This window comes from Pseudophryne corroboree, chromosome 7 (genome assembly GCF_028390025.1).
Source record: "Pseudophryne corroboree isolate aPseCor3 chromosome 7, aPseCor3.hap2, whole genome shotgun sequence".
Lineage (NCBI taxonomy): Eukaryota > Metazoa > Chordata > Amphibia > Anura > Myobatrachidae > Pseudophryne > Pseudophryne corroboree.
In genome coordinates this window covers 266,095,721-266,123,452 of record NC_086450.1, presented here as the reverse complement: position 1 = coordinate 266,123,452, position 27,732 = coordinate 266,095,721, and the positions used below count along the sequence as shown (strand labels likewise).

General features: G+C 46.5%; 1 protein-coding gene across 1 annotated transcript in view; it reads right to left on the bottom strand.

Annotated features, from left to right (window-relative positions):
• The window catches only part of DNAJB11 (DnaJ heat shock protein family (Hsp40) member B11), a 164,909-nt gene that overhangs the window by 59,372 nt on the left and 77,805 nt on the right, over nucleotides 1-27,732 (bottom strand). Inside the window, exon 5 of the mRNA XM_063934128.1 lies at nucleotides 26,811-26,953. Coding sequence (XP_063790198.1) covers nucleotides 26,811-26,953 — 143 coding nt within the window. The remainder of the gene's footprint in view (nucleotides 1-26,810; nucleotides 26,954-27,732) is intronic.

The following is a 27,732-nucleotide window of genomic DNA, read 5'->3' as shown; positions in this document are numbered from 1 at the left end:
CGGTGTCCAAAATAATATCAGATGGACACCAAGAACCACTTCATTTTTTTTTCTCCGCTAAATCAATTCCCCTTCAAAGAGGACCTAAACAACCATCTATATTACAGACGTGTCCTCTTAAATCTTGGCTCCGTGGACTACAAGTCGCGTTACACATAACGCGTGAGTGCCCGGTGACATTATTCTCTGCAAAAATGGTGCATCAAAGTCATTTAATAAGACGCACAAGCAGCTTCTGCTGATTAAAATGATGAGCAGCATGCCTACAGTTTATACTGTGTGCAAATGCGAATGTATTTCCGTACATAATGCTATGCTACAGTGTTTTCATGGAATACACAGTAACGTGGCATTTTGGATGCAGATAGAGCTGCAATTACACATCGAATATAGGCATGCTGCATATCATTTTAATCAGCAGTAATGAGTCACATTACTGTGCGTCTAAGACACTTTTGTGGGGGAAAAAACGTATAAAAAGACGCTTGACGCTATAGAGTACCGCAGGGCTGTTTAGCGTGACTGCAGAAAGGATGTAATAGGACACATCTGTAAAATTAGGCAGTTTTTAATAATGCCCTAAACAGTGGTGCCTGTCAAGAGTGCACCACAGTAAGTAATGCGGTAAGTGATGCCAGCCTTTTTGTGGTTGTTCTTATGCATATTCTGGTTACCAGCAGGTGCTCTGTACACTAGCCGTCAGAATCACAACTTTCTTTATCAGTCTATATTTCAAGCTAGCTTTCTGTTAAATCCTGCAAAGTAAGGCATGTAAGTAATGGGTGTAGTATGGCTGACCGGCGGTCTCCTGACCGCCGGTCAGCTTACCGACGCCGGGATCCCGGCGGGGAGGGGCGAGTGCAGCAAGCCCCTTGCGGGCTCGCTGCGCTCGCCACGCTGCGGGCTCGGTGGCGACCTGCAGTCGCCACGGGTTCTATTCCCACTCTACGGGTGTCGTGGATACCCACGAGTGGAAATAGTCCCTGTTGGTCGGCATGCCGACCATCGGGATACTGAGCCGGCGGGATGGTGGAGGAGGTCATGTGACTGTCGGTCAGCAGACCGCCGGTCACATGAATACCACCCGTAAGTAATTGCGTATATACCGTATAGTTACAAGCAATGAATGCAGAGCTCCTTACCTAGTTATTAGCATACAACTCACAGCAATTTAATGGTACACCCACTACTTTGTGCACAATACACAGCTTAAACCCTTGTTGTCAGTGTACAATACAGAAATTATTGTTGCCAAGGTGTACTACAAGACTTTGATTGTTAATAGAACAATTACCCATTTGGCCTCTCTCACTGACTGAACCCCACAACTTTCAGTTTAGTGCAGGTTAAAAAACAAGATTTATGGTAAGAACTTACAGTTGTTAAATCTTTCTGCGAGGCACACTGGGCTCCACAGGGAATGACATTGGGGTGTAGAGTAGGATCTTGATCCGAGGCACCAACAGGCCCAAAGCTTTGACTGTTCATAGAATGCCTAGCGCCGCCGCCTCCTCTATAACCCCGCCTCCGTGCACAGGAGCTCAGTTTTTGTTAACCAGTCCAATGCAGTAGCAGGTAAAAAAAAAAAAAAAAAAGACACGACAACAGTTAATAGTAACAAACACCACACACTCGCGACAGGAGAGGGTGTCAGCAGCTAATGCCATACCAACCCAAAAAAGCTAAGTGCGTCAGGGTGGACGCCCCGTGGACCCCAGTGTACCTCGCAGAAAGAGATTTAACAACGGTAAGTTCTTACCATAAATCTTGTTTTCTGCTGCGGGGTACACTAAGCTTCACAGGGAATGACATTGGGGGATGTCCTAAAGCAGTTCCTTGTGGGAGGGGACACACTGTAGCGGGCACAAGAACCCGGCGTCCAAAGGAAGCATCCTGGGAGGCATAAATATCAAAGGCATAGAACTTTATGAACGTGTTCACTGAGGACCACGTAGCCGCCTTGCAGAATTGTTCAAGGGTTGCACCACGGCGGGCCGCCCAAGTAGGTCCAACCGACCGAGTAGAATGGGCCTTGATGGTAGCAGGAGCAGGATTTGGACCAATAATACCATTGATTAGAACGAATAATTCCTGTGATTTTGTCATTTTCTTCCAGTGATTTGGACCAATAATACCATTGATTAGAACAAATAATTCCTGTGATATTGAGGTGTTTGTGTCGCTTAGCTTAGCCATCCAGCGACCACAGTGCACCTCTTTTTCTCTTTTCTTTGCATCATGTGCTGTTTGGGGCCAATTTTTTTAAGTGCCATCCTGTCTGACACTGCAGTTCCACTCCTAGATGGACCAGGTGTTTGTGCCGTACTCTTGGGTCGCTTAGCTTAGTCATCAAGCAACCTCGGTGCAAATTTTAAGACTAAAAATAGTATTGTGAGGTGTTCAGAATAGACTGGAAATTATGGTTATTGAGGTTAATAATACTATAGGATCAAAACTACCCCCAAATTCTATGATTTAAGCGGTTTTTGAAAAAAACAAAAAACACCCGAATCCAAAACACACCCGAATCAGACAAAAAAATTTTCAAGGAGGTTTTGCCAAAACGCGTCCAAATCCAAAACACGGCCGCTAAACCGAATCCAAAACCAAAAACCGAAAAATTTCCAGTGCACATCTCTATAAAGAACCCAGTCTTAGCCTTGCCGAGAAACCCACCTGCAGAAAACTGAGAAGGCGGGCTAAGTGACAAACTGAAGGGGAAAACTCTCATCGTTTAAACCAGGCCACCAAGCCTTCCAAATGCGGTAGTAGCGAAACGATGTGACCGACTTCCAAGCCTGGAGCATAGTAGGTATAACCGTATGAGGAATCCCCTTCCTTCTCAAGATGGCCTTCTCAACAGCCACGCCGTCACACGTAACCTGCGCAAGTCTGGATAAAGGACCCTGTTGTAGCAGATCGTCTCGTATTGGCAGGGGCCAAGGCTCCGCTACCGACAACAGGTGTAGGGCAGAGTACAGAGTACAAAGTCCAGCGCGGCCAATCTGGAGCCATCAGAAGAACCAGCGCCTCTTCTCTCTTGATCTGTCGCAGAACCCAAGGCAGCAACGGGGAAGGAGGAAAGATAAAAGAACCGGAAGTTCCAAGGAGCCGTAAGGGCATCCACGGCCGCTGCCGCCGTGTCCCTCGTCCGAGAGTAGTAAAGAGGCAGTTGATGGTTCAGGAGGGACGCCATGAGGTCGATCTGTTGTCTCCCCCACCGGCGGACCAGCTGACAAATCACATAGGGATTGAGTGACCACTCCCCCGGGTGCATGTCCTGGCAGCTGAGATAAATCGGCTTCCCAATTGTCCACCCCTGGAATGAATATTGCCGACAAGGCCAGAGCATTTTCCTCTGCCCAGAGGAGGATGTTGGTGACCTCTCTCATCGCCGCACCGCTGAGTGTGCCTCCCTGAAGGTTGATGTATGTCCCTGTCATGGCATTGTCGGACTAAACTCGGACCGACCGCAAAGCAGGTGATGTGCCTGAAGCAGGGCGTTGTACACCGCCCGTAACTCGAGAATGTTTATGGGGAAGAGCGGATTCGTGAAATGACCAGCGCCCCTGAAACCGTTGTTCAATGGGCCACAGCTCCCCATCCTCGCAGGCTAGCGTCTGTGGTGAGTAGAGTCCAATCCCAAACGCTGAACCGCTTTCCACCCAACAGATGAGTCGAATTGAGCCACCAGAGGAGAGACGACCGTACTTTTGGCGATAGTGTCACCCGCTGATGAAGAAATAGATGAGACCCTGACCACTGATCTAGGAGACACAGTTGGAAAGGTCGAGAGTGTAACCGTCCGTATGGAAGAGCTTCGAACGCCGCTACCATCTTTCCCAGAAGGCGAATACACAGATACACCGACACCCGACGGTGATGAAGGACCAACCTCACCAACATCTGAATTGAGAGGATCTTGGTCAGTCATGGAGTTTTTCTTCCTCAGGACATGTCGAGAATCATCCCCAAGAACAGCAAACGTTGAGAGGGGCATAATTGAGACTTCGGGAAGTTCAGGATCCACTCGTGCCGAATCAGAAGGTCCTGGGTTATCCGGATATTCTGAAGCAACAGGTCTGTAGAGTGCGCCTTCAGCAGCATATCGTCCAGATAGGGGGCAATCGTCACTCCCTGCTTCCGAAGTAGGGCCATCATGACTGCCATGACCTTTGTGAACACTCTGGTAGCAGAAGAGAGACCGAACGGAAGGGCCTGGAACTGGAAATGAGCGTCCTGTATCGCAAACCGGAGAAAAGTCTGATGAGGAGGCCAAATGGGAACATGTAAGTATGAATCTTTGATGTCCAAGGACGCCATAAACTCGTTTTGCTCCAACCCAGCAATAACCGACTGAAGGGACTCCATCTTGAATTTGAATATCCTCAAAAACGGTTTGAGATCCTTTAAGTTCAGAATTGGCATGACAGAGCCGTCCGGCTTCGGTACGAGAAACAGGCTTTAGTAATAGCAGAGAGTTTCCAATGATGTGAGGGAACAAGGATCAGCACCCTTGAGGACCGAAGTTTCTGGACCGTCGCCTACAAGGCGACCCTTCTGTCGTCGGAAACTGGCAAACCCGTGGTGAAGAAACGCTGAGGCGGCTGGGTATGAAAATCGGGTTTGTAACCGCAAGTGATGAGATCCCTGACCCAAGCATCTGGACAGGATTGAACCCAGGCTTCCCTGAAATCCCACAGACGAGTTCCCACCCTGTGATCCCCCAGGTGGGAGGGAAGCCTGTCATGCGGTGGGAGTGGTGGAGGACTTAACCTCTGACTGGGTTGAGGCTGTGGGACCTCTGTCACCATGGGAGACGGAAGCTCCGCCTCTGGCCTCGAAACCTGGAAGGGGCACGAAAGGACCAAAAGGAAGGACCCGTATAGGTCCTCCGTGAAGCTGGAGCAGCAGAGGGAAGATAAGTCGACTTACCCCCAGTGGCTTGAGAAATCCAGGCATCCAAATCCTTTCCGAACAGGATCTCTCCCGTAAAGGGCAACGCCTCCGCTGCCCTCTTGGATTCAGCATCCGCCTGCCACTGTTGTAGCCAGAGAGCTCTGCGGGCCGAAATAGCCAAGGCAGAAATTGTGGCTCCAAGGATACAGACGTCCTTGGAAGCCTGACAAAGATAGAGGGCTGATTCGCAAATATGCTCTGCCAACGGTATCAGCTGATCGGGAGGCAAATCGTCAAAGACTCGAGGGCAATTGTTCCGCCCAAGCTTCCATAGCCTTGTTGACCTAACAACCTACCTGCGCCTGACAATGTAAAACCCCCGCTGCCGAGTAAATCGTCTTCAAGGTGGTCTGCTTCTATCAGACGGTTCCTTCAGCGAGGTCACTCCAGGGACCGGTAGAATAGTGTTCTTAGATGGAAGAGACACCGAAGGATCCACAATCGGAGGGGTCTCATAACGCTTCCTGCTATCTGTGGGAAAAGGATAGGAAGACAAAATTTTATTTGAAACCTGAAATTTTGCATCCGGATGTTTCCAAACTGCCATCATGAGCGCATCCAGCTCCTCAGAAACTAGAAAGGTCACTGGCAGTTTTTGGTTGGTGCCAAACCTTGAAGGACGTAAGGTATCCTGTTCCGTCTCCTCTAACTGTAATACTGAGCGAATAGCTGCAATAAGTGCCTTGATACCCTGAGCCACTGGTTCAGAGTCCTCATAAACCTGATCGTAATCAGTATCCTGTACATCAACCGCCCCCTCCAATAGAGGCATATCATCGTCAGAGCTGTGCAACACTGAGGCTAGCAACCTCTTTTTTGAAACCTGGGGAGGGGAAGTTAAGGACGGGGTATGGGAAGGGATCATAGCCTTAGGGAGCCCTTCAACTGATTTTGCAAGTGACCAAGCCCATGCTGGTTCCGGCCCATGAATAGGAACAAGCTGTTGGTACCTGGAAGCTTCTCTATCTTGCCGAGAAGCCTCAAGATTCCTAGTTAACAGTGACATAACCTCTGTAAGCTGTGTTGTCCAAACAGGAGTGTCCTGCGGCTGTGATGAGGGCTGAAGAGATGGTTCAGACCCACAATCCTCACATAACAGGGAATTCTCAGACTGTCCCTGAGTGTACTTTGCAAAACATTTTTGACATGTAAAAACTGTGCTGCCTTGGAACCCTTTCCAGCCATGGCAACACCTTTCACGCAGCCACACACAAACAAGCAGTAGCAGACAGAAAGGGGGGGGATGTTAGTAAAGGAGTGTAGCCACACCCGCCCTGTAAGCCCTGCACTCTACTGTGCAGTGACAGGCACATTCCTTCTGTAAAGGACAGATGCCTCACACGCTCCCTCACTGTCCCACAAAACACCCCACTGAAACTGCCCACAGTGCTTTGGGTGAAGCTTCTTAACCTCCTTGCAGCGGTGTGAAAATGGCTGCCAGCACGCGCAGACACGCCGGGGCTGCTGGGAGCAGAGAGCCCATAGTTAGTTTAAGCTCTGCCAAACCCCTCTCCCTCCGTTATGGTGCCCAATTTAAACTTAAGCGGCGCCAGCTGTATCTTAGCAGGGGGTAGTCCTGCATCCCCTGCCGGCAATGTGAGCCGCGGCCGGGGGTAATAATTACCTCTGCTGCGCTGCCAGTCTGTGCTGATGGAGTGACCCCGACACGCACCGCACGCAGAGGGGTCCGGCCGGTCTCTAGAAAGGATCTCTTCAGCCGGGGATCCATCCCAAGCCGCACACAGCTGCGATGGGACCCCGCCAGCAGCTCACGCGGCGCAGAGCTGCCAGTCTGTACAAGAAAGAAAAAAAATGCCAAGAGTGACCAGCTCCCTTGGGCACAAAATAAAGACTGGCTTGGAGGGGGGACATAGTAGGGGAGGCGCTAGCAAGATTGTTAAAGTTTTAAAGTGCCAGCTCCCAGTTACTGCTCTTTAGTGTCCCCTAGTGGATGAAAGAGAAATGTTAATATAAAATTATATTATATTATATATATATATATACACACACACACACACACACACACACACACACACACATTATATAATGTATACACACACTGCTCATAAAAAAAGGGAACACTTAAACAACACAATTCTCAGACCCCTTGTGAGACCATATGCTGGTGCGGTTGGCCCTGGGTTCCTCCTAATGCAAGACAATGCTAGACCTCATGTGGCTGGAGTGTGTCAGCAGTTCCTGCAAGACGAAGGCATTGAAGCTATGGACTGGCCCGCCCGTTCCCCAGACCTGAATGCAATTGAGCACATCTGGGACATCATGTCTCGCTCCATCCACCAACGCCACGTTGCACCACAGACTGTCCAGGAGTTGGCGGATGCTTTAGTCCAGGTCTGGGAGGAGATCCTTCAGGAGACCATCCGCCACCTTATCAGGAGCATGCCCAGGCGTTGCAGGGAGGTCATACAGGCACGTGGAGGCCACACACACTACTGAACCTCATTTTGACTTGTTTTAAGGACATTACATCAAAGTTGGATCAGTCTGTAGTGTGTTTTTCCACTTTAATATTGAGTGTGACTCCAAATCCAGACCTCCATGGGTTAATAAATTTGATCTCCATTGATAATTTTTGTGTGATTTTGTTGTCAGCACATTCAAATATGTAAAGAACAAAGTATTTAATAAGAATATTTCATTCATTCAGATCTAGGATGTGTTGTTTAAGTGTTCCCTTTAGTTTTTTGAGGTATGTATGTATGTATGTATGTATGTATGTATGTATGTATGTATGTATGTATGTATGTATATACACACACACACACACATACATACACATACATAGTAATCGAAAAACGCGCTATATCGCGTATTTTACCCGCTTTTGATGTCCGAGGACTCGCTTATCTAAAATCTGAGGGTCCTTGGGGACGCGCTCCGCAGCAGCAAATACTCCGGGACTCACATTTAGAAGAATAGCTGGTCCCACAGCTAAATCTGTGTTTGCATCGCGCCAGCCATTCAGCGGCACGCAGGAGGTGACTGGCTGTTTCCCGGGGGAGGGGAAGCCTTGATGTCATAGTTGGTTACAGCAATGTGCCACAGTGCTCTACCTGGTACAATGTGCCTTAGTGCTCTACCAGGTGCAATGTACCTAACGTGCTCTACCAGATGCAATGTACCTAACGTGCTCTACCAGGCGCAATGTGTATAACGTGTTGGACCTGGCGCATTGTGTATAAAGTGCTGTACCTGGTGCAATTTGTATAAGTCCTCTACCTGGAGCAAAGTGTATAACATGCTCTACCTGGAGTAAAGTGTATAACTTGCTGTACCTGGAGCAAAGTGTATAATGTGCTCTATCTGGCGCAATATGTATAACGTGCTCTACTTGGCGCAGTGTGCATAGGAGGCATGTGGTGTAATGTGAATTGGCACTATGTGGTCACGCCCCTTCCCCAAGAAGCCACGCCCCTAAAATTTTACAGCGCTCCTTAGGAGCGCATTGCCTATACTTTACGATCTGGGAGGTGGAACACCAATTCACTTTCTGCTTCAGGGCACCAAAATGTCTAGTTACACCTCTGGTGCAGAGTGTCCTGCATGCTACACAGCCCAGCAGCATTGTCACCTCATCCCCCCACCTTGCAATACTTTTGTAGTGTCCAAACAAGATAAAAATTAAAAAGACCGGTAGGACCCCAAGTTTTAAAAGTGAGGGGTCCCTGGGACCCACTTTTTTTTTTGTTGGCTCAGTGAGTGTGTGTGTATGTATGTATGTATGTATGTATGTATGTATGTATGTATGTATGTATGTATGTATGTATGTATACACACACACACACACACACACACACACACACATACATACATACAAATATAAAGCCACAGTTCTCGCCACCCAAGAGGCAGGGCGCAATGTCTGCACTCACCACTCATAGTGTGGGGTGCATGTAGCCCATGGCCACCTACTTAAATATATACAAACAGAAAATTCAGCACTCACCATAGCAAGCTCACTTATCCTCACAACATCAATCATTAAATGATTTATTGATGTTGTGAGGATAAGTGAGTTCGCTATGGCAAGTGCTGATTTATATATATATATATATATATATATATATATACATATACATACATACACACACACATATATATATATATATATATATATATACACACACACACACACACACATATATACACACATACATATATACACACATACACATATATACATACACACAGTGGGGCAAAAAAAGTATTTGGACAGCCACCGATTGTGCAAGATGACCCACTTAAAAAGATGAGAGGTCTTAAATTTCCATCATAGGTACACTTCAACTGCGAGAGACAGAATCTGGGGGGGGGGGGGGGGGGGGGAACAAAAAAAAAAAAACACAACAGGAAATCACACTGTATGATTTTCAAACTATTTATTTGTATATTCTTGTGGAAAATAAATATTTGGACACCTACCAAGCAGCAAGATTTCTGGCTCTCACAGACCTGTTACTTCTTCTATAAGAATCTCTTCTATCCTCCACTCATTACCTGTATTAATCGCACCCGTTTGATCTGGTTATCTGTATAAAAGACACCTGTCCACACCCTCAAACAGTCAGACTGCTACCTCTCCACCATGGCCAAGACCAGAGAGCTGTCTAAGGACACCAGGGACAAAATTGTAGAGCTGCACAAGGCTGGGATGAGCTACTCGACAATAGGCAAGCAGCTTGGTGAGAAGAGATCAACTGTTGGCGCAATTATTAAAAAATGGAAGAAATACAAGATCACTGACAAGCTCCCTCGACCTGGGTCTCCATGCAAGATCTCACCTCGTGGGGTATCAATGATCTTGAGAACGGTGAGGAATCAGCCCAGAACTACATGGGGGGACCTGGTCAATGACTTCAAGAGAGCTGGGACCACAGTCACAAAGGTTACCATTAGTAACACACTACGTCGTCATGGACTGAAATCCTGCAGCGCCCAAAAGGTCCCCCTGCTTAAGCCAGCACATGTCCAGGCCAGTCTAAAAGTTTGCCAGTGACCATCTGGATGATACAGAGGAGGATTGGGAGAATGTAATGTGGTCAGATGAGAGCAAAATCGAACTTTTTGGTATAAACCACACTTGCAGTGTTTGGAGGGAGAAGAATGATGTATGGCATCCCAAGAACACCATACCCATGGTGAAGCATGGGGGTGGAAAATAAGATTTTACTCACCGGTAAATCTATTTCTCGTAGTCCGTAGTGGATGCTGGGAACTCCGTAAGGACCATGGGGAATAGACGGGCTCTGCAGGAGACTGGGCACTCTAAAAGAAAGATTAGGTACTATCTGGTGTGCACTGGCTCCTCCCTCTATGCCCCTCCTCCAGACCTCAGTTAGGATACTGTGCCCGGAAGAGCTGACACAATAAGGAAGGATTTTGAATCCCGGGTAAGACTCATACCAGCCACACCAATCACACCGTATAACTCGTGATACTATACCCAGTTAACAGTATGAAATATAACAGAGCCTCTCAACAGATGGCTCAACAATAACCCTTTAGTTAGGCAATAACTATATACAAGTATTGCAGACAATCCGCACTTGGGATGGGCGCCCAGCATCCACTACGGACTACGAGAAATAGATTTACCGGTGAGTAAAATCTTATTTTCTCTGACGTCCTAGTGGATGCTGGGAACTCCGTAAGGACCATGGGGATTATACCAAAGCTCCCAAACGGGCGGGAGAGTGCGGATGGCTCTGCAGCACCGAATGAGAGAACTCAAGGTCCTCCTCAGCCAGGGTATCAAATTTGTAGAATTTTGCAAACGTGTTTGCCCCTGACCAAGTTGCAGCTCGGCAAAGTTGTAAAGCCGAGACCCCTCGGGCAGCCGCCCAAGAAGAGCCCACTTTCCTCGTGGAATGGGCTTTTACTGATTTAGGATGCGGCAATCCAGCCGCAGAATGCGCCAGCTGAATTGTGCTACAAATCCAGCGAGCAATAGTCTGCTTAGAAGCAGGAGCACCTATTTTGTTGGGTGCATACAGGATAAAAAGCGAGTCAGTTTTCCTGACTCCAGCCGTCCTGGAAACATAAATTTTCAAGGCCCTGACTACGTCCAGTAACTTGGAATCTTCCAAGTCCCTAGTAGCCGCAGGCACTACAATAGGTTGGTTCAAGTGAAAAGCTGATACCACCTTAGGGAGAAACTGGGGACGAGTCCCCAATTCTGCCCTATCCATATGGAAAATCAGATAAGGGCTTTTACATGACAAAGCCGCCAATTCTGACACACGCCTGGCCGAAGCCAAGGCCAATAACATGACCACTTTCCACGTGAGATATTTCAGATCCACAGTTTTAAGTGGCTCAAACCAATGTGATTTCAGGAAACTCAACACCACGTTGAGATCCCAAGGTGCCACAGGAGGCACAAAAGGGGGCTGAATATGTAGCACTCCCTTTACAAATGTCTGAACTTCAGGCATTGAAGCCAGTTCTTTCTGGAAGAAAATCGACAGAGCCGAAATCTGGACCTTAATGGAACCCAATTTTAGGCCCATAGTCACTCCCGACTGTAGGAAGTGCAGAAAACGACCCAGCTGAAATTCCTCTGTAGGGCCCTTCCTGACCTCACACAACGCAACATATTTTCGCCAAATACGGTGATAATGGTTTGCGGTTACTTCTTTCCTGGCTTTTATCAGCGTAGGAATGACTTCCTCCGGAATGCCCTTTTCCTTTAGGATCCGGAATTCAACCGCCATGCCGTCAAAAGCACCGGCGGTAAGTCTTGGAACAGACAGGGCCCCTGCTGTAGCAGATCCTGTCTGAGCGGTAGAGGCCATGGGTCCTCTGATATCATTTCTTGAAGTTCTGGGTACCAAGCTCTTCTTGACCAATCCGGAACCACGAGTATCGTTCTTACTCCTCGTCTTCTTATTATTCTCAGTACCTTTGGTATGAGAGGCAGAGGAGGGAACACATAAACCGACTGGTACACCCACGGTGTCACCAGAGCGTCCACAGCTATCGCCTGAGGGTCCCTTGACCTGGCGCAATATCTCTTTAGTTTTTTGTTGAGGCGGGACGCCATCATGTCCACCTGTGGCCTTTCCCAACGGTGTACCAACAGTTTGAAGACTTCTGGATGAAGTCCCCATTCTCCCGGGTGTAGGTCGTGTCTGCTGAGGAAGTCTGCTTCCCAGTTGTCCACTCCCGGAATGAACACTGCTGACAGTGCTATGACGTGATTTTCCGCCCATCGGAGAATCCTTGTGGCTTCTGCCATCGCCATCCTGCTTCTTGTGCCGCCCTGTCGGTTTACATGGGCGACTGCCGTGATGTTGTCTGATTGGATCAGTACCGGCTGGTTTTGAAGCAGGGGCCTTGCCTGACTTAGGGCATTGTAAATGGCCCTCAGTTCCAGAATATTTATGTGTAGGGACGACTCCTGACTTGACCAAAGTCCTTGGAAATTTCTTCCCTGTGTGACTGCACCCCACCCTCGAAGGCTGGCATCCGTGGTCACCAGGACCCAGTCCTGTATGCCGAATCTGCGGCCCTCTAGAAGATGAGCACTTTGCAGCCACCACAGCAGAGACACCCTGGTCCTTGGAGACAGGGTTATCAGTCGATGCATCTGAAGATGCGATCCCGGCCACTTGTCCAAGAGGTCCCACTGGAAGGTCCTTGCATGGAACCTGCCGAATGGAATTGCTTCGTATGAAGCCACCATTTTTCCCAGGACTCGTGTGCAGTGATGCACCGATACCTGTTTTGGTTTCAGGAGGTCTCTGACTAGAGATGACAGCTCCCTGGCTTTCTCTTGCGGGAGAAACACTTTTTTCTGTTCTGTGTCCAGAATCATCCCCAGGAACAGTAGGCGTGTGGAAGGAACCAGCTGTGACTTTGGAATGTTTAGAATCCAGCCGTGCTGTTGTTGCACTTCCCGAGATAGTGCTACTCCGACCAACAACTGCTCCTTGGACCTCGCCTTTATAAGGAGATTGTCCAAGTACGGGATAATTAAAACTCCCTTTTTTCGAAGGAGTATCATCATTTCTGCCATTACCTTGGTAAACACCCTCGGTGCCGTGGACAGTCCAAACGGCAGTGTCTGGAATTGGTAATGGCAATCCTGTACCACAAATCTGAGGTACTCCTGGTGAGGAAGGTAAATGGGGACATGCAGGTAAGCATCCTTGATGTCCAGGGATACCATGTAATCCCCCTCGTCCAGGCTTGCAATAACCGCCCTGAGCGATTCCATCTTGAACTATCGGGGGAGGACTTTTGTTCCTGGGAACCTGCTGTTTGTTGCAGCTTTTTCCCTCTACCTCTGCCTCTAGACAGAAAGGACCCGCCTTTTCTCCGCCTGTTTTTCTGGGGTCAAAAGGACTGTACCTGATAATACGGCGCTTTCTTAGGCTGTGAGGGGACATGGGGCAAAAATGCTGACTTCCCAGCTGTTGCTGTGGAAACTAGGTCTGAGAGACCATCCCCGAATAACTCCTCACCCTTATAAGGCAAAACTTCCATGTGCCTTTTTGAATCTGCATCCCCTGTCCACTGCCGAGCCCATAAGTCTCTCCTAGCAGAAATGGACAATGCACTTATTCTAGATGCCAGCCGGCAGATCTCCCTCTGTGCATCTCTCATGTATAAGACCGAGTCTTTTATATGCTCTACGGTTAGCAATATAGTGTCCCTGTCTAGGGTGTCAATATTTTCCGACAGGGAATCTGACCATGCAGCAGCAGCACTGCACATCCATGCTGAAGCAATAGCTGGTCTCAGTATAACACCTGTGTGTGTATATATAGACTTCAGGATAGCCTCCTGCTTTCTATCAGCAGTTCCTTTAGGGCGGCCGTATCCGGAGACGGTAGTGCCACCTTTTTTGACAAACGTGTGAGCGCTTTATCCACCCTAGGGGGAGTTTCCCAACGTGACCTATCCTCTGGCGAGAAAGGGAACGCCATTAGTAACTTTTTAGAAATTACCAATTTTTTATCGGGGAAAGCCCACGATTCTTCACACACTTCATTTAATTCTTCAGATGGGGGAAAAACTATTGGTAGTTTTTTCTCCCCAAACATAATACCCTTTTTTGAGGTACCTGGGTTTATATCAGAAATGTATAATACCTCTTTCATTGCCTCAATCATGCAACAAATGGCCCTAGTGGACATTAAATTTGACTCTTCGTCGTCGACACTGGTATCAGTATCCGTGTCGACATCTGTGTCTGCCATCTGAGGTAGTGGGCGCTTTAGAGCCCCGGATGGCCTTTGAGTCATCTGGGCAGGCACGAGCTGAGAAGCCGGCTGTCCCGCATTTGGCATGTCGTCAAATTTTTTTTGTAAGGAGTCGACACTTGCACGTAATTCCTTCCATAAGTCCATCCACTCAGGTGTCTGCCCCGCAGGGGGTGACATCACATTTATAGGCATCTGCTCTGCCTCCACATAAGCCTCCTCATCAAACATGTCGACACAGTCGTACCGACACCGCGCACACACAGGGAATGCTCTTAACAGGAGACAGGACCCCACAAAAGCCCTTTGGGGAGACAGAGAGAGAGTATGCCAGCACACACCAGAGCGCTATATAATGCAGGGACTAACTGAATTATGTCCCCTTATAGCTGCTATAAGTTATACTGCGCCTAAATTTAGTGCCCCCCCTCTCTTTTTTACCCTTTCTGTAGTGCAGACTGCAGGGGAGAGCCAGGGAGCTTTCTTCCAGCGGAACTGTGAGGGAGAAATGGCGCCAGTGTGCAAGCAGGTAGGTTCGCTTCTTCTCCCCTTAGTCCCTCGTTGCAGTGAGCCTGTTGCCAGCAGGTCTCACTGTAAAATAAAAAACCTAAAATAAACTTTCTTTCTAGGAGCTCAGGAGAGCCCCTAGTGTGCATCCAGCTCGGCCGGGCACAGAAATCTAACTGAGGTCTGGAGGAGGGGCATAGAGGGAGGAGCCAGTACACACCAGATAGTACCTAATCTTTCTTTTAGAGTGCCCAGTCTCCTGCGGAGCCCGTCTATTCCCCATGGTCCTTACGGAGTTCCCAGCATCCACTAGGACGTCAGAGAAACATGCTTTGGGGTTGCTTTTCTGCAAAGGGGGCAGGACGACTGATCCGTATTAAGGAGAGGATGAATGGGGCCATGCATAGTGAGATTTTGTGCAAAAACATCCTTCGCTCAGTAAGAGCATTGAAGATGGAATGTGGCTGGGTCTTCCAGCATGACAATGACCCCAAACACACCACCCGGGCAACCAAGGAGTGGCTCTGTAAGAAGCTTTTCAAGGTCCTGGAGTGGCCTAGCCAGTCTCCAGACCTCAACCAATATAAAATCTGTGGAGGGAGTTGAAAGTCCGTTTTGCCCGGCGACAGCCCCAAAGCATAACAGATCTAGAGAAGATCTGCATGGAAGAGTGGGCCAAAATACCTGCTACAGTGTGTGCAAACCTGGTCAAGAACTACAGGAAACGGGGGCGTGGCCTAGACGCAGGGCTGAGCGGACGTCTGGCGCTGGAGCTCCGGCACAGGGGACTCAAAAAGCAGTTTCCCTGCAGCCCCACCGCAGCTTGGAGGCCTCTCTGTGGTGTAGAGCGGCTTGTGGGACGGACCTGTGGCCCCGGGCGGCCTCCTGCTACCTCTAGCCACCGCGGCCTGTTCCGTGACCTGCAGCCGGGACTTTGAGTTTGGGGATGCTCCGGCCGTGAGCTCCAGGATCGGAGCGTGGCCGTGACGGGACCCCGGATAGCTCCGTGGACCCCAGCTTCCTCTCCTGCACACTGCTGAGCGGCCTTTAGCCCTAGGGGTCCTTCTGAATTACAAGGCCCCCCTCCACAGCTCCTAGGAGACCAGGTACCTCTCGCAGTCCTTGGAGGGGCTCCCTGCCGGCGGCCATCTTCCCTCACCCACGAGTGGGCTGCTTCTCCCCTCACTACACCAGTGATTGCCCCCACACACTGGGCACACCTGTAGCTCTATAACCCTTCCTGCATGGGTTCTCACTGCTGTGGCCCCCATCTTCGTAGTGCTGTGCCTTATTGTATATTGCTGGGGCTCCCCGATATATTATTAAGACTTTGAGCCTCCTTACATTATAATCTACAATCTGGGTGCGCCATCTCCTGGCTAGTGCATCCTACTGCACCTGAATTATGCTTCAGCCTTCTATGATACTACTACGCAGGGGAATGCTCTGCTAAATCATAATGGATGCTGCCCTGGGGGCTTCATGTTTACTTTCATTACGCGTAATATAATGGAACACTAACTTTCTACGCTATTGCTCAGTTTTGATTTTTGTTCATTCTTCATTTCCGGGACTGTCATACGCCATGCCTAGGTCCAAAAAATCTGCACCATCCGCGGATTTGACTTCCTTTAGTTCTAAAATGAAGCCTAACTCATCTAAACTGTCATCCGCCCCACAACCTGCTCCTATTTCGGAATCTGAGGAAGAATCACCTGTGCTAGACTTCCATGAAAGACTGCATTTCCTCTATCCTTAATGAGATGAAGTCGTTGAAACAGGCTTTTCACTCGGAGATCCACAAGGCCATCTCTGGTCTCAAGGATGAGATCTCGGACCTCGGTGCTCGCACTGACGTCGAACAGAAAACTGATGAAGTTATCAATTTCCAGCAAGAGATGGAACACTCTGTTTATGTCATGCAAGAAGACATTTACCTCCTTCAAGATCAATACGAGGATGCAGATAATCGCGCAAGACGTAACAATCTGCGCATTAAATATATCCCGGAGTCGGTGGAACCTGCTCAACTGGAAGATTTCCTCATCCGCTTCTTTCAAAATCTCCTGCCGGACACTTCGCCTGAGCTTTTCCTCCTAGAGCTCATTGCTCCCTGTGCCAAAAACAGTCATCATCGTCCCCTCCGAGAGATGTGGTCTTATGCTGTCATTATTTCAAAACTAAGGACAGAGTTTTAACTGCTGCTCGTAACAAGGACTTGTCTGTTTGAAACGCATAAGCTGCTGGTGTTCCAGGACTTATCCCCTATTACTCTTAAGAGGCGCTTTGATATGAAGAAATATACCCAGATCCTCAGGGAGAATCAAATCCGATACAGATGCGGTTATCCCTTCGCCTTGATAGTGCAGCTTGATGGGAAGAGGCTACTGGCACGATCCAAGAAGGATGCCCACCGGCTTCTTCAGAAACTTAACTTGCCCCCCCCCCACCCCCTGACAAGCCTTCTCCCCCACAGGCTGTGCCAGGTCTTCAACGCACCCCAAGCTTACCTCTCACACAACGTGCACCTCAACGTCTTTGGTCGACAGTCCCAGCAAAAGCCTCATCCTGGCGTGATCCTCCATGAAGTTTTTTCCACGTGCTGCCTTGATGGGTTACTGTATATTGCTATATACTATGGTGTTTTGTATTTTAGAGGTTCTCTATTTTCTTTTTACCGAGCTTATCTGATTGAGTCCATGTTGTTACTGTTTATACGGTTCTGATGTGATTTATTGTTATCAAATGTTGCACCGATCCCCCAGGGTCGCCCTATTCGTTCTCTTTTTTTTTTTCCCCTGTAGGTTCATAGGTGTGTGACGCCACGCCCTCCACTGAGCCATTATAGCTGTTTTTTCTCCCTTAATACCCCATACGGGAGTTCAAACGTGTGGACCCGTACGATGAGTACAATGGGTCTTTGGCTCGGTTTATTGCTGCATTTGTTCCGTTTGTATTGTTCTCCATGTCTTTCTTCTCCTATTTTTTTCTTTTTCCTACCTTCTGCCTCTCCTCTTACCTTTGTTTCTTCAGGAGACCAGGTGTTTTTAGGGATGTTCTAGCTCTGCTCTTATATACACACTGTTATGTCGATTAACGATATAATTTACAATGTGAAGGGTCTCAATAGCCACCAAAAGAGGACTAAATTATTTCTTTCTAAAACAGGTTGGGGGGAGATCTGGTGTTCCTTCAGGAGACGCATTTTAGAGGTACTTCCCATCCCGAATTGCGCTCTAGACGTCACCCGGTAGTTATACATGCATGCGATCATACCCAGAAGAAACGGGGGGTTGCCATATTGATTCCCACCCACTTAATTATTAGAGACAAAAGGGGTAGACTTCTCATCATTGTGGGCAAGCTTAATAATGTTCCTATTACTCTGATTAACGTCTATGCCCCTAATGTTAATCAGGCCTCTTTCTTCGCCTCTTTAGATTCCAAGATTGCCCAATATAGAAAAGGTGATATTTTAATGGCAGGGGATTTCAATACCATACTCCACCACAGCCTCGACCGCTCCCATTCCCTTCCCCATATAAGTAATCGTAATTCTAGAGCCCAGTTGTCACTACTTAAAAACCACCTACTCTTCGATTCTTGGAGAGTTCTTGACCCCTTAGTTAAAAACTAGACTTTTTTTTCACCGGTGCATAATCTTTATACGAGGATCGATAGGATTATGATTGTGAGAGATTTAACCTCGAAGATCCAAAAATGTCTTATTCACCCAATTACATGGTCCGACCATGCCCCGGTATCTTTGACTCTCTCTGGTTTGTCCCGCACTCTTTCTCCTCCCTCCTGGGTCCTTAATGACGCTCTTCTCCAGCGTACTGACGTTTTGCCACAGGTCACTCAGGTACTGACTGATTACTTTAGCTTGAATCAAACCCCTGGTATGTCCGATATGACTTTGTGGGAGGCTCATAAGGCGGTCCTTCGGGGCCACTTTATACAGATCGCAGCTAGGCTCACTAAACAGCGCTCCCAAAAGATTTTGGAGTTGACTGACCAACTCCATCGTCTGGAGGAAATTCATAGGTCTTCCCTGTGCCCAGCTGACTTAGATCGGCTACTTAAAGTTAGGGGTGAACTCAATATGTTATCTCATAAGACGGAACAATGCCTTAGGCGCCTCAATCAGATTTATTACGAAAAAGGGGATAAGGCAGACAAACTTCTTGCCAGGAAGTTGAGATTCCAAATTTCCTCCAAGAATATCTTATCTATTCATACTAAACAATGGGTATTGACACATGAGCCTGACCACATTCTTAGTGAATTTGAGGAATACTATAAATCACTATACAATGCAGATGTGGCTTCCTAACCTTCACTGAGATTCAACGAAGGGATTGAGTCCCTTTTGGATAAATGCAATTTACCATCGTTGAGTGGTTCGCTGGTGTCTCAGTTAGGTTCAGATATAACTATTGAAGAAATAGACAATGCCCTTCAGATTCAGAAGCCAGGCAAGGCCCCTGGGCCTGATGACAAGGGGATTCTTCTGCCCCACCTTTGCAGGCTCTTTAATGGATTCCTCAAGGGTGAACCTCTCTCTCCCCGTACACTGGAGGCTCAGATTGTGTTAATTCATAAACCAGGGAAAGACCCCAACTCGTGTTCTAGTTATCGCCCTATCTCCCCGCTAAATAATGATATTAAACTTTTCGCCAAAATCCTAGTTCTGAGGTTGAACTCAGTTCTCCCGCAATAGATACATGCTGACCAGGTGGGCTTCATCCAAGGCCGACAAGCTAGAGACAATACCCGAAGAACTATTAATTTAGTTCACCTTATTAACAAAGCTAAAATGCCTTCTATCGTTCTCTCTTTTGATAAAATACTGTGGCCCTTTACGTTTACTACCTTACGTAGGTTCAGCATGGGGGGGAAGCCTACTCCAGGGCATTCAGGCACTGTACTCCAACCCTTCGGCCAGAGTTCGGGTCAATGGCAAGGACTCATTTATTCCAAATTACCAATGGTACGCGTCAGGGGTGTCCCTTGTCACCATTAATTTTTGCTATAACTATCGAACCTCTGGCATGTATGGTTAGGGCCAACCCTGATATTAAAAGGTATATTGGTTGAGAATGTGGAGTTTAAATGATCATTATTTGCGGATGATGTTCTGTTAACGCTTTCCTCCCCCCATACGTCCATCCCTAACCTATTCCAAACTATCATCATATTCTTTTTATTCAGGGTACCGCATCAGCTATTCCAAATCGGAAGCCCTTCCCTTGCATCTTAGTGAGGAAACCAAGTATCTCCTTGCCGCTAACTTTAATTTCTCTTGGCGCTCCAAGAAAATTAAATATTTAGGTGCGTTTACCACGAATTCCTATGGGTCTCTGTATTCTGAAAATTTCCCAACCCTTTTTAATTGTATTGAATCTGATCTACGAGCTTGGGACAAACAGATCATGACCTGGTTTGGATGTATAGTCTCAGTGAAAATGAACATCTTACCCAGGCTTTTATATCTGATCCAAACAATTCCGGAACGCATCCCCGCAGAGGCTTTGTGCCGAATGCAGAAACTCTTCTTAAAATTCATATGATCTAATAAACCCCCTAGAGTTAAAACCCCCACCCTGATAAGGGACCCGGTGGCTGGAGGCAGAGGTTTACCGGATATCCGCAAATACTATCATGCAACTCACTTGAGCCAGGCACTTAACTGGTTCTCTTAAACACCCCACTTACCTTGGATACAAATTGAACTCTTGGCGGCCAAGGTTTCCACTTTGGCTTCCCTACTTACACCTGTTAAGCCTAATCAGAAGATGCAATCGTGCATTCCCACTACAAAACTCACTTGCTCCCTATGGTTTTTCTGCATTCTGCATTATGGTCTCTCTACTTTCCCATCCCCCATCACTTCTATTTGGGATAATCAGGATTTCCCTCCTGGCTCCGCCTTACGTTCCCATTCGTGGTTTCACCTGAATCCACGTCCAGGACTAGTCTTTGATTTTATTGAAGGTACTTCTTGGCGCTCCTTAGATTCCTTAAGTGACAAATATGGTATCACCCAACCTGTTCTATACGAATTTCTACAACTCCGCTCTTTAAGTTCCCTTCCAAAATCCAAGGTCATTCGCCAACTTACCCCTTTTGAACGACTCTGTGTTTACTCTCCTATGCGACAGGGTATTATCTCTATACTGTATAGTTTATTACGCTCATTGAAAATCAGCAGACACTGCCTCATGAAAGTAAATGGAAGCAGGACTTGGGGCCCCCCACCTGGGGAGGATTCCTAGGAAGTCATTAGGCAGAATGTCGCCCAGTCCTCAATTTCCTCTCTAGTAAAGGAAAACTCCTATAAAGTATATACCAGATGGTATCTGGTCCCAGCAACATTTTCCCTGGGTCCTCCCCATTGCGTTGGCGAGAGTGTGGTCAGATTGGAGACATCAAACACATTTGGTGGTCCTGCCCCAAAATCCGTGAAGAATCTTATTGGGTCTGATCTTGGCACCCAAGTGACACTGGGTCCTTGGACGGCTTTGCTGGGCCTTCCTTTGTCTAATATTAGTAGCCATGCGGGTAGTCTTGTACTCCAAATTCTTCATGCTGACAGCTGTGTGCTAGCTAAATGCTGGAAAAAAGCCCAATATCCCCCCTATGAGCATGTTGCTGTCCAAAATATGGTATATCTCCACAATGGAGAAAATCACAGCTTCCTTACGTGATAGGTCGGATAAATATATGAGGACTTGGGAACCCTGGTTCACTTATATTAAAACCCCTATTACCCGGGTGTGATATACTGGGACGTAGTTTTATTGCTTAGGTGCCAAACTCAACAAGCAATTGTTCACTATGTTTAGTTCTGATGGTAGTGATGGCTACCCCGTGTAGCAATCTAACCTTGGATACCCCCTTAAGTGGTCTCCATTTCCTCCACCGCCCTCCCTCTTCTCACTTTCCTTCTCTTTTCATCCCTGATCTTTTCTTTCCTTTTCTCATTTCGACTTTCGTAAAAACCACAGAAAAATTGTTGTCGACATTCACATTGTATTGTTGAGGTACCCCTCTTTATGTTTCTACATATCCTATGGAATATCATGTATGTTCTTTGGAATTTATTTGGGTGTCATCTCCTGTTTGAACTGTATTGATTTATTCGACATCTCTTCAATAAAAATATTGCATAAAAAAAAAAAAAAAAAAAAAAGGAAGAACAACAGGAAACGTTTGACCTCTGTAATTGCCAACCGAGGTTACATTACAAAGTATTGAGTTAAACATTTTAAATTGTCCAAATATTTATTTTCCGCAAGAATATACAAATAAATGGTTTAAAAAATCATACAATGTGGATTTCCTGTTTTTTTCAGATTCTCTCTCTCACAGTTGAAGCACACCTATGATGAAAATTACAGACCTCTCTCATATTTTTAAGTTGGTCAACTTGCACAACCGGCGGCTATCCAAACACCTTTTTGCCCCACTGGATATGAAATAATAATAATTATATATATATATATATATATATATATATATATATATATACACACATACACACACATATACATACACACACACACACACACACACACACACACATATATATATATATATATATATATATATACATACACACACACATATATATATATATATATATATATATATCAAATGTATTAACCCATGGAGGTCTGGATTTGGAGTCACACTCAAAATTAAAGTGGAAAAACACACTACAGGCTGATCCAACTTTGATGTAATGTCCTTAAAACAAGTCAAAATGAGGTTCAGTAGTGTGTGTGGCCTCCACGTGCCTGTATGACCTCCCTGCAACGCCTGGGCATGCTCCTGATGAGGTGGCGGATGGTCTCCTGAGGGATCTCTTCCCAGACCTGGACTAAAGCATCCGCCAACTCCTGGACAGTCTGTGGTGCAACGTGGCGTTGGTGGATGGAGCGAGACAGGATGTCCCAGATGTGCTCAATTGGATTCAGGTCTGGGGAACGAGCGGGCCAGTCCATAGCATCAATGCCTTCGTCTTGCAGGAACTGCTGACACACTCCAGCCACATGAGGTCTAGCACTGTCTTGCATTAGGAGGAACCCAGGGCCAACCGCACCAGCATATGGTCTCACAAGGGGTCTGAGGATCTCATCTCGGTACCTAATTGCAGTCAGGCTACCTCTGGCGAGCACATGGAGGGCTGTGCGGCCAGCCAAAGAAATGCCACCCCACACCATTACTGACCCAATGCCAAGCCGGTCATGCTGGAGGATGTTGCAGGCAGCAGAACGTTCTCCTTGGCGTCTCCAGACTCTATCACGTCTGTTACATGTACTCAGTGAGAACCTGCTTTCATCTGTGAAGAGCACAGGGCGCCAGTGGCGAATTTGCCAATCTTGGTGTTCTCTGGCAAATGCCAAACGTCCTGCACGGTGTTGGGCTGCAAGCACAACCCCCACCTGTGGACGTCGGGCACTCATACCACCCTCATGGAGTCTGTTTCTGATCGTTTGAGTAGACACATGCACATTTGTGGCTTGCTGGAGGTAATTTTGCAGGGCTCTGGCAGTGCTCCTCCTGTTCCTCCTTGCACAAAGGCGGAGGTAGTGGTCCTGCTGCTAGGTTGTTGCCCTCCTACAGCCTCCCCCACGTCTCCTGATGTACTGGCCTGTCTCCTGGTAGCGCCTCCATGCTCTGGACACTACGCTGACAGACACAGCCAACCTTCTTGCCACAGCTCGCATTGATGTGCCATCCTGGATGAGCTGCACTACCTGAGCCACTTGTGTGGGATGTAGACTCCATCTCATACTACCACTAGAGTGAAAGCACCACCAGCTTTCAAAAGTGACCATAACATCAGCCAGAAAGCATAGGAGGTGAGAAGTGGTCTGTGGTCACCACCTGCAGAACAACTCCTTTATTGGGGGTGTCTTACTAATTGCCTATAATTTCCACCTGTTGTCTATTCCATTTGCACAACAGCATGTGAAATTGATTGTCAATCAGTGTTGCTTCCTAAGTGGACAGTTTGATTTCACAGACGTGTGATTGACTTGGAGTTACATTGTGTTGTTTAAGTGTTCCCTTTACTTTTTTGAGCAGTGTGTGTGTACTATATATTATATTTTTTATAGATAGATAGATAGATAGATAGATAGATAGATAGATAGATAGGAGATTATTCTCTACTCCCTTCACTGGCTACCTGTAACATGGCAAATCGTTTTCAAGATTGGCTTACTCACTTTCAAAGCCCTACATGACCAGTGCTTAAGGTACTTTTAAATTATTAAATTATGTAAAAACTGTAGTTTTTAACTAATGTTTTGAGAACAGAGAAAGAAAAAAAAAAAACAAGTTATATTACAACAACTTGTGAAAAGAAAATAGAATAAACATTATATTCAATGTGACATGTGTGGTCTTAATTTCTAATTGTTCATACAATTATTATTACTGTAGTACAGTATAAGATCATATAACACATACAAACTTGAGTCCAATGGATGTGTACTAATTAACATATATATATATATATATATATATATATATATATATATACATACATACATACATACATACACACACACACACATGTACATATACACACACACACACACACACACACATACACAAGAGTCCAGAGATTAGGAGGTGCACTCATCCAGTAAATAATTTTCAGCGACTTTTCTTTATTCACAATGACTTTATTGGTAGAAATTCGGCTTATTCAGTCGACGTTTCGATCCTCAGTGTTAGGATCTTTATCAAGACAAGCTTCAAATTATAGACAATGCTATAAAGGCATCATATATTGATTTCTACAAAACAATAAACAATACATACATGAACTCAAAACAATACATTACAAGGACTCAGAACAAAAAAACATAAAAAGCGTGTATTGATAGACCACCGCGTCCCTCCAGCTTATCATGCACCCAGTGTGATTCAAGTACAAGACACCATAGATTTCTATAGGTGAAAACCTTCACCACACATGTTGGTCACTAATTGCTCATATGGGGTGTTTCAAGACTCTTGAGATAAATAATGTAACTCAGCACACTTACTCGACTAAATCAATATATCAGGTTCAGACAGTACCAAGGCTGCATGGCTAGTTAGGCCACATTCAAAAGTAGATTCTGAAAAAATAAATCAATATATGTGTCTAAACGGACAAAAACATAATAAAACATCTATCAAACCACCAGTTGGTTAGTACAAGCTAGAGTACTTACATGTGTGGTTATGAAACTCAAACTCATGAGAACAGCTTAGACAACTCAGTAGATCACTGTAAGAAATATGTGGTATATATAAACCACCATATAATACCACATATTTCTTACAGTGATCTACTGAGTTGTCTAAGCTGTTCTCATGAGCTGGAGGGACGCGGTGGTCTATCAATACACGCTTTTATGTTTTTTTGTTCTGAGTCCTTGTAATGTATTGTTTTGAGTTCATGTATGTATTGTTTATTGTTTTGTAGAAATCAATATATGATGCCTTTATAGCATTGTCTATAATTTGAAGCTGGTCTTGATAAAGATCCTAACACTGAGGATCGAAACGTCGACTGAATAAGCCGAATTTCTACCAATAAAGTCATTGTGAATAAAGAAAAGTCGCTGAAAATTATTTACTGGATGAGTGCACCTCCTAATCTCTGGACTCTTGCCTGAATATTGTGGGCCTACCTAACTTTGGAGAATCCCACTAGGAGCACCCCATTGTTGTTATTTTCCTTGATGCGAGTGCAGGAATATACATGTTCTATATAAAGTATTATATACACACACACAGGTTGAGTATCCCATATCCGAAATTCTTGGGACCAGTAGTATTTTGGATATAGGATTTTTCTGTATTTTGGAATACTTGCATACCATAATGAGATATCATGGCGATGGGACACAAGTCTAAGCACAGAATGCATTTATGATTCATATACACCTTATACAGCCTGGTGGTCATTTAATACAATATTTTGAATAATTTTGTGTATTAAACAAAGTTTGTGTACATTGAGCAATCAGAAAACAAAGGTTTCACTATCTCACTCAAAAAATTCTGTATTTCGGAAAATTTGGATATGGGATACTCATTATTATATAATTAAATACACACACACAGCGCAGTCCTAGACCGGAGGGTATAGATCAGAATATTCGTACAATATATTCTGTAATAGGTACACTCTTTCTTAACTAACGCTGTCTGTAACAAGACATGTTGAATACTCAAGTGTCTGTAAAGTCTCAGCACTGTGGACAAGCTGCTTTACAGGGAAGACCTTGCCCTGCAATCCCAGAGACCAGTAGCAGCTATTCTCAGAAGATGGAGCCCTGCGTCTCTGTCAGGAACTGAGGGAGAGTGAGGCACCCCCTGGGCAGGAATCTGTAAGGAGAAGGCACCCTTGGCCGGGGGAGGGGCTACAGGTCAAGCGCCAACTCCCCTATGCTGGGCATCACCGCCGGTACTACAGAGCCTTACCAATAGGGGTGTTAGTACACCTGACCTGTACTCCTGTGCCCTGGCGGATATAGTGGGGTCCCTGCTCGGTAACAGTGTCCATGCCAGCGTCACAGTACGTCTCCCTAGACTGCGGCAGAAACTCTATTTAGTGGAGGGTCCCGCCTGGGGGACCCTCTTACCTCCTCACTTCGTAGCAGCCACGTGAACCAGGAGAGCATCTGCGACTGTGTGCCTATGCCGGAGCGTCTCCACCGCAAGTACCCAGGATCTGAGCTGCGGGAGTAGGCGACGCCGCTTGGGAGGTGATGGAGACGCAGGACTGAACGTCAAAACAGTGCTGCATCCCTTGAAGTCTTCTATAGCTTTTTCACGGCTGCCCAGTGCAGCACGTCTGTTAGGTGACCTGCTGCCTGCAGGTACCACTCAAAATTGAGCTCTCAGTGCCTGGAGGCGGAGCTATAGAGGAGGCCCCAATGCATCCTGGGACAGTCAAAGCTTTGCCTGACTGTGCCTCTGGATCCAAGATCCCGCTCTACAGCCCGATGTATTCCCTGTAGAACACAGTGTACCCCGCTGCAGAAAATCTGGTGCTTTTTTCAACCTTATTGTACAGTAAAGAAACAAGAGCATTATTCTTACTTGACATTAGGGCATTCATCACAAACAACTTCCTGTGTCATTTGAAAACGCCCAGGCCCTAGCTGTGTGGTCCTCATTTCTTGGCGACAGTTACATTTACGTTTGCCTGGTGCTTGCCGAGCTACAGGCTTATTTCTTACCACCTGAGAAAACAAAGAAGGGTAATAAACTGTAAAATTCCATTACTTTAAATTAGGAATGCAGCAAACAGTTTTTAGAACATAGCAATACATGTGCATGGGTTAAAATTGTAGATACAATGGCAAAGGTTCGCTAATGCATATGCTGCCAGAAATGTTACCAACAACAATCAACTCAAAGTATTTTTATTGACACAGCATAATATCGTACAGAGTCATAGAATGGCAGGGCCTGAGTGTAAAGGTAATCCGCAAAATGAAGACATAGGGGTATATGCAATTCACGGCGAATCGCGGCAAATTATCGCCGTTTTTTAATTCGACACAATTCGACAGGTGAATTCCGGCAGGTGGCTGCCGGAATTCACCATATTCAATGAAAAACGGATTCAACAGTCCCGCGGGCGAAAAACGGCCGATTTGCCGGATTTTGCCGCGAATTAAAAAAACGGGAAAAAACCCGGAAAAAAATGGCGTGGGGTCCCCCCTCCAAAGCATAACCAGCCTCGGGCTCTTCGAGCTGGTCCTGGTTCTAAAAATGCGGGGTAAAAATTGACAGGGGATCCCCCGTATTTTTAAAACCAGCACCGGGCTCTGCGCCTGATGCTGGTGCAAAAAATAAGATTTTACTTACCGATAAATCTATTTCTCGTAGTCCGTAGTGGATGCTGGGGACTCCGTCAGGACCATGGGGATTAGCGGCTCCGCAGGAGACAGGGCACAAAAATAAAGCTTTAGGATCAGGTGGTGTGCACTGGCTCCTCCCCCTATGACCCTCCTCC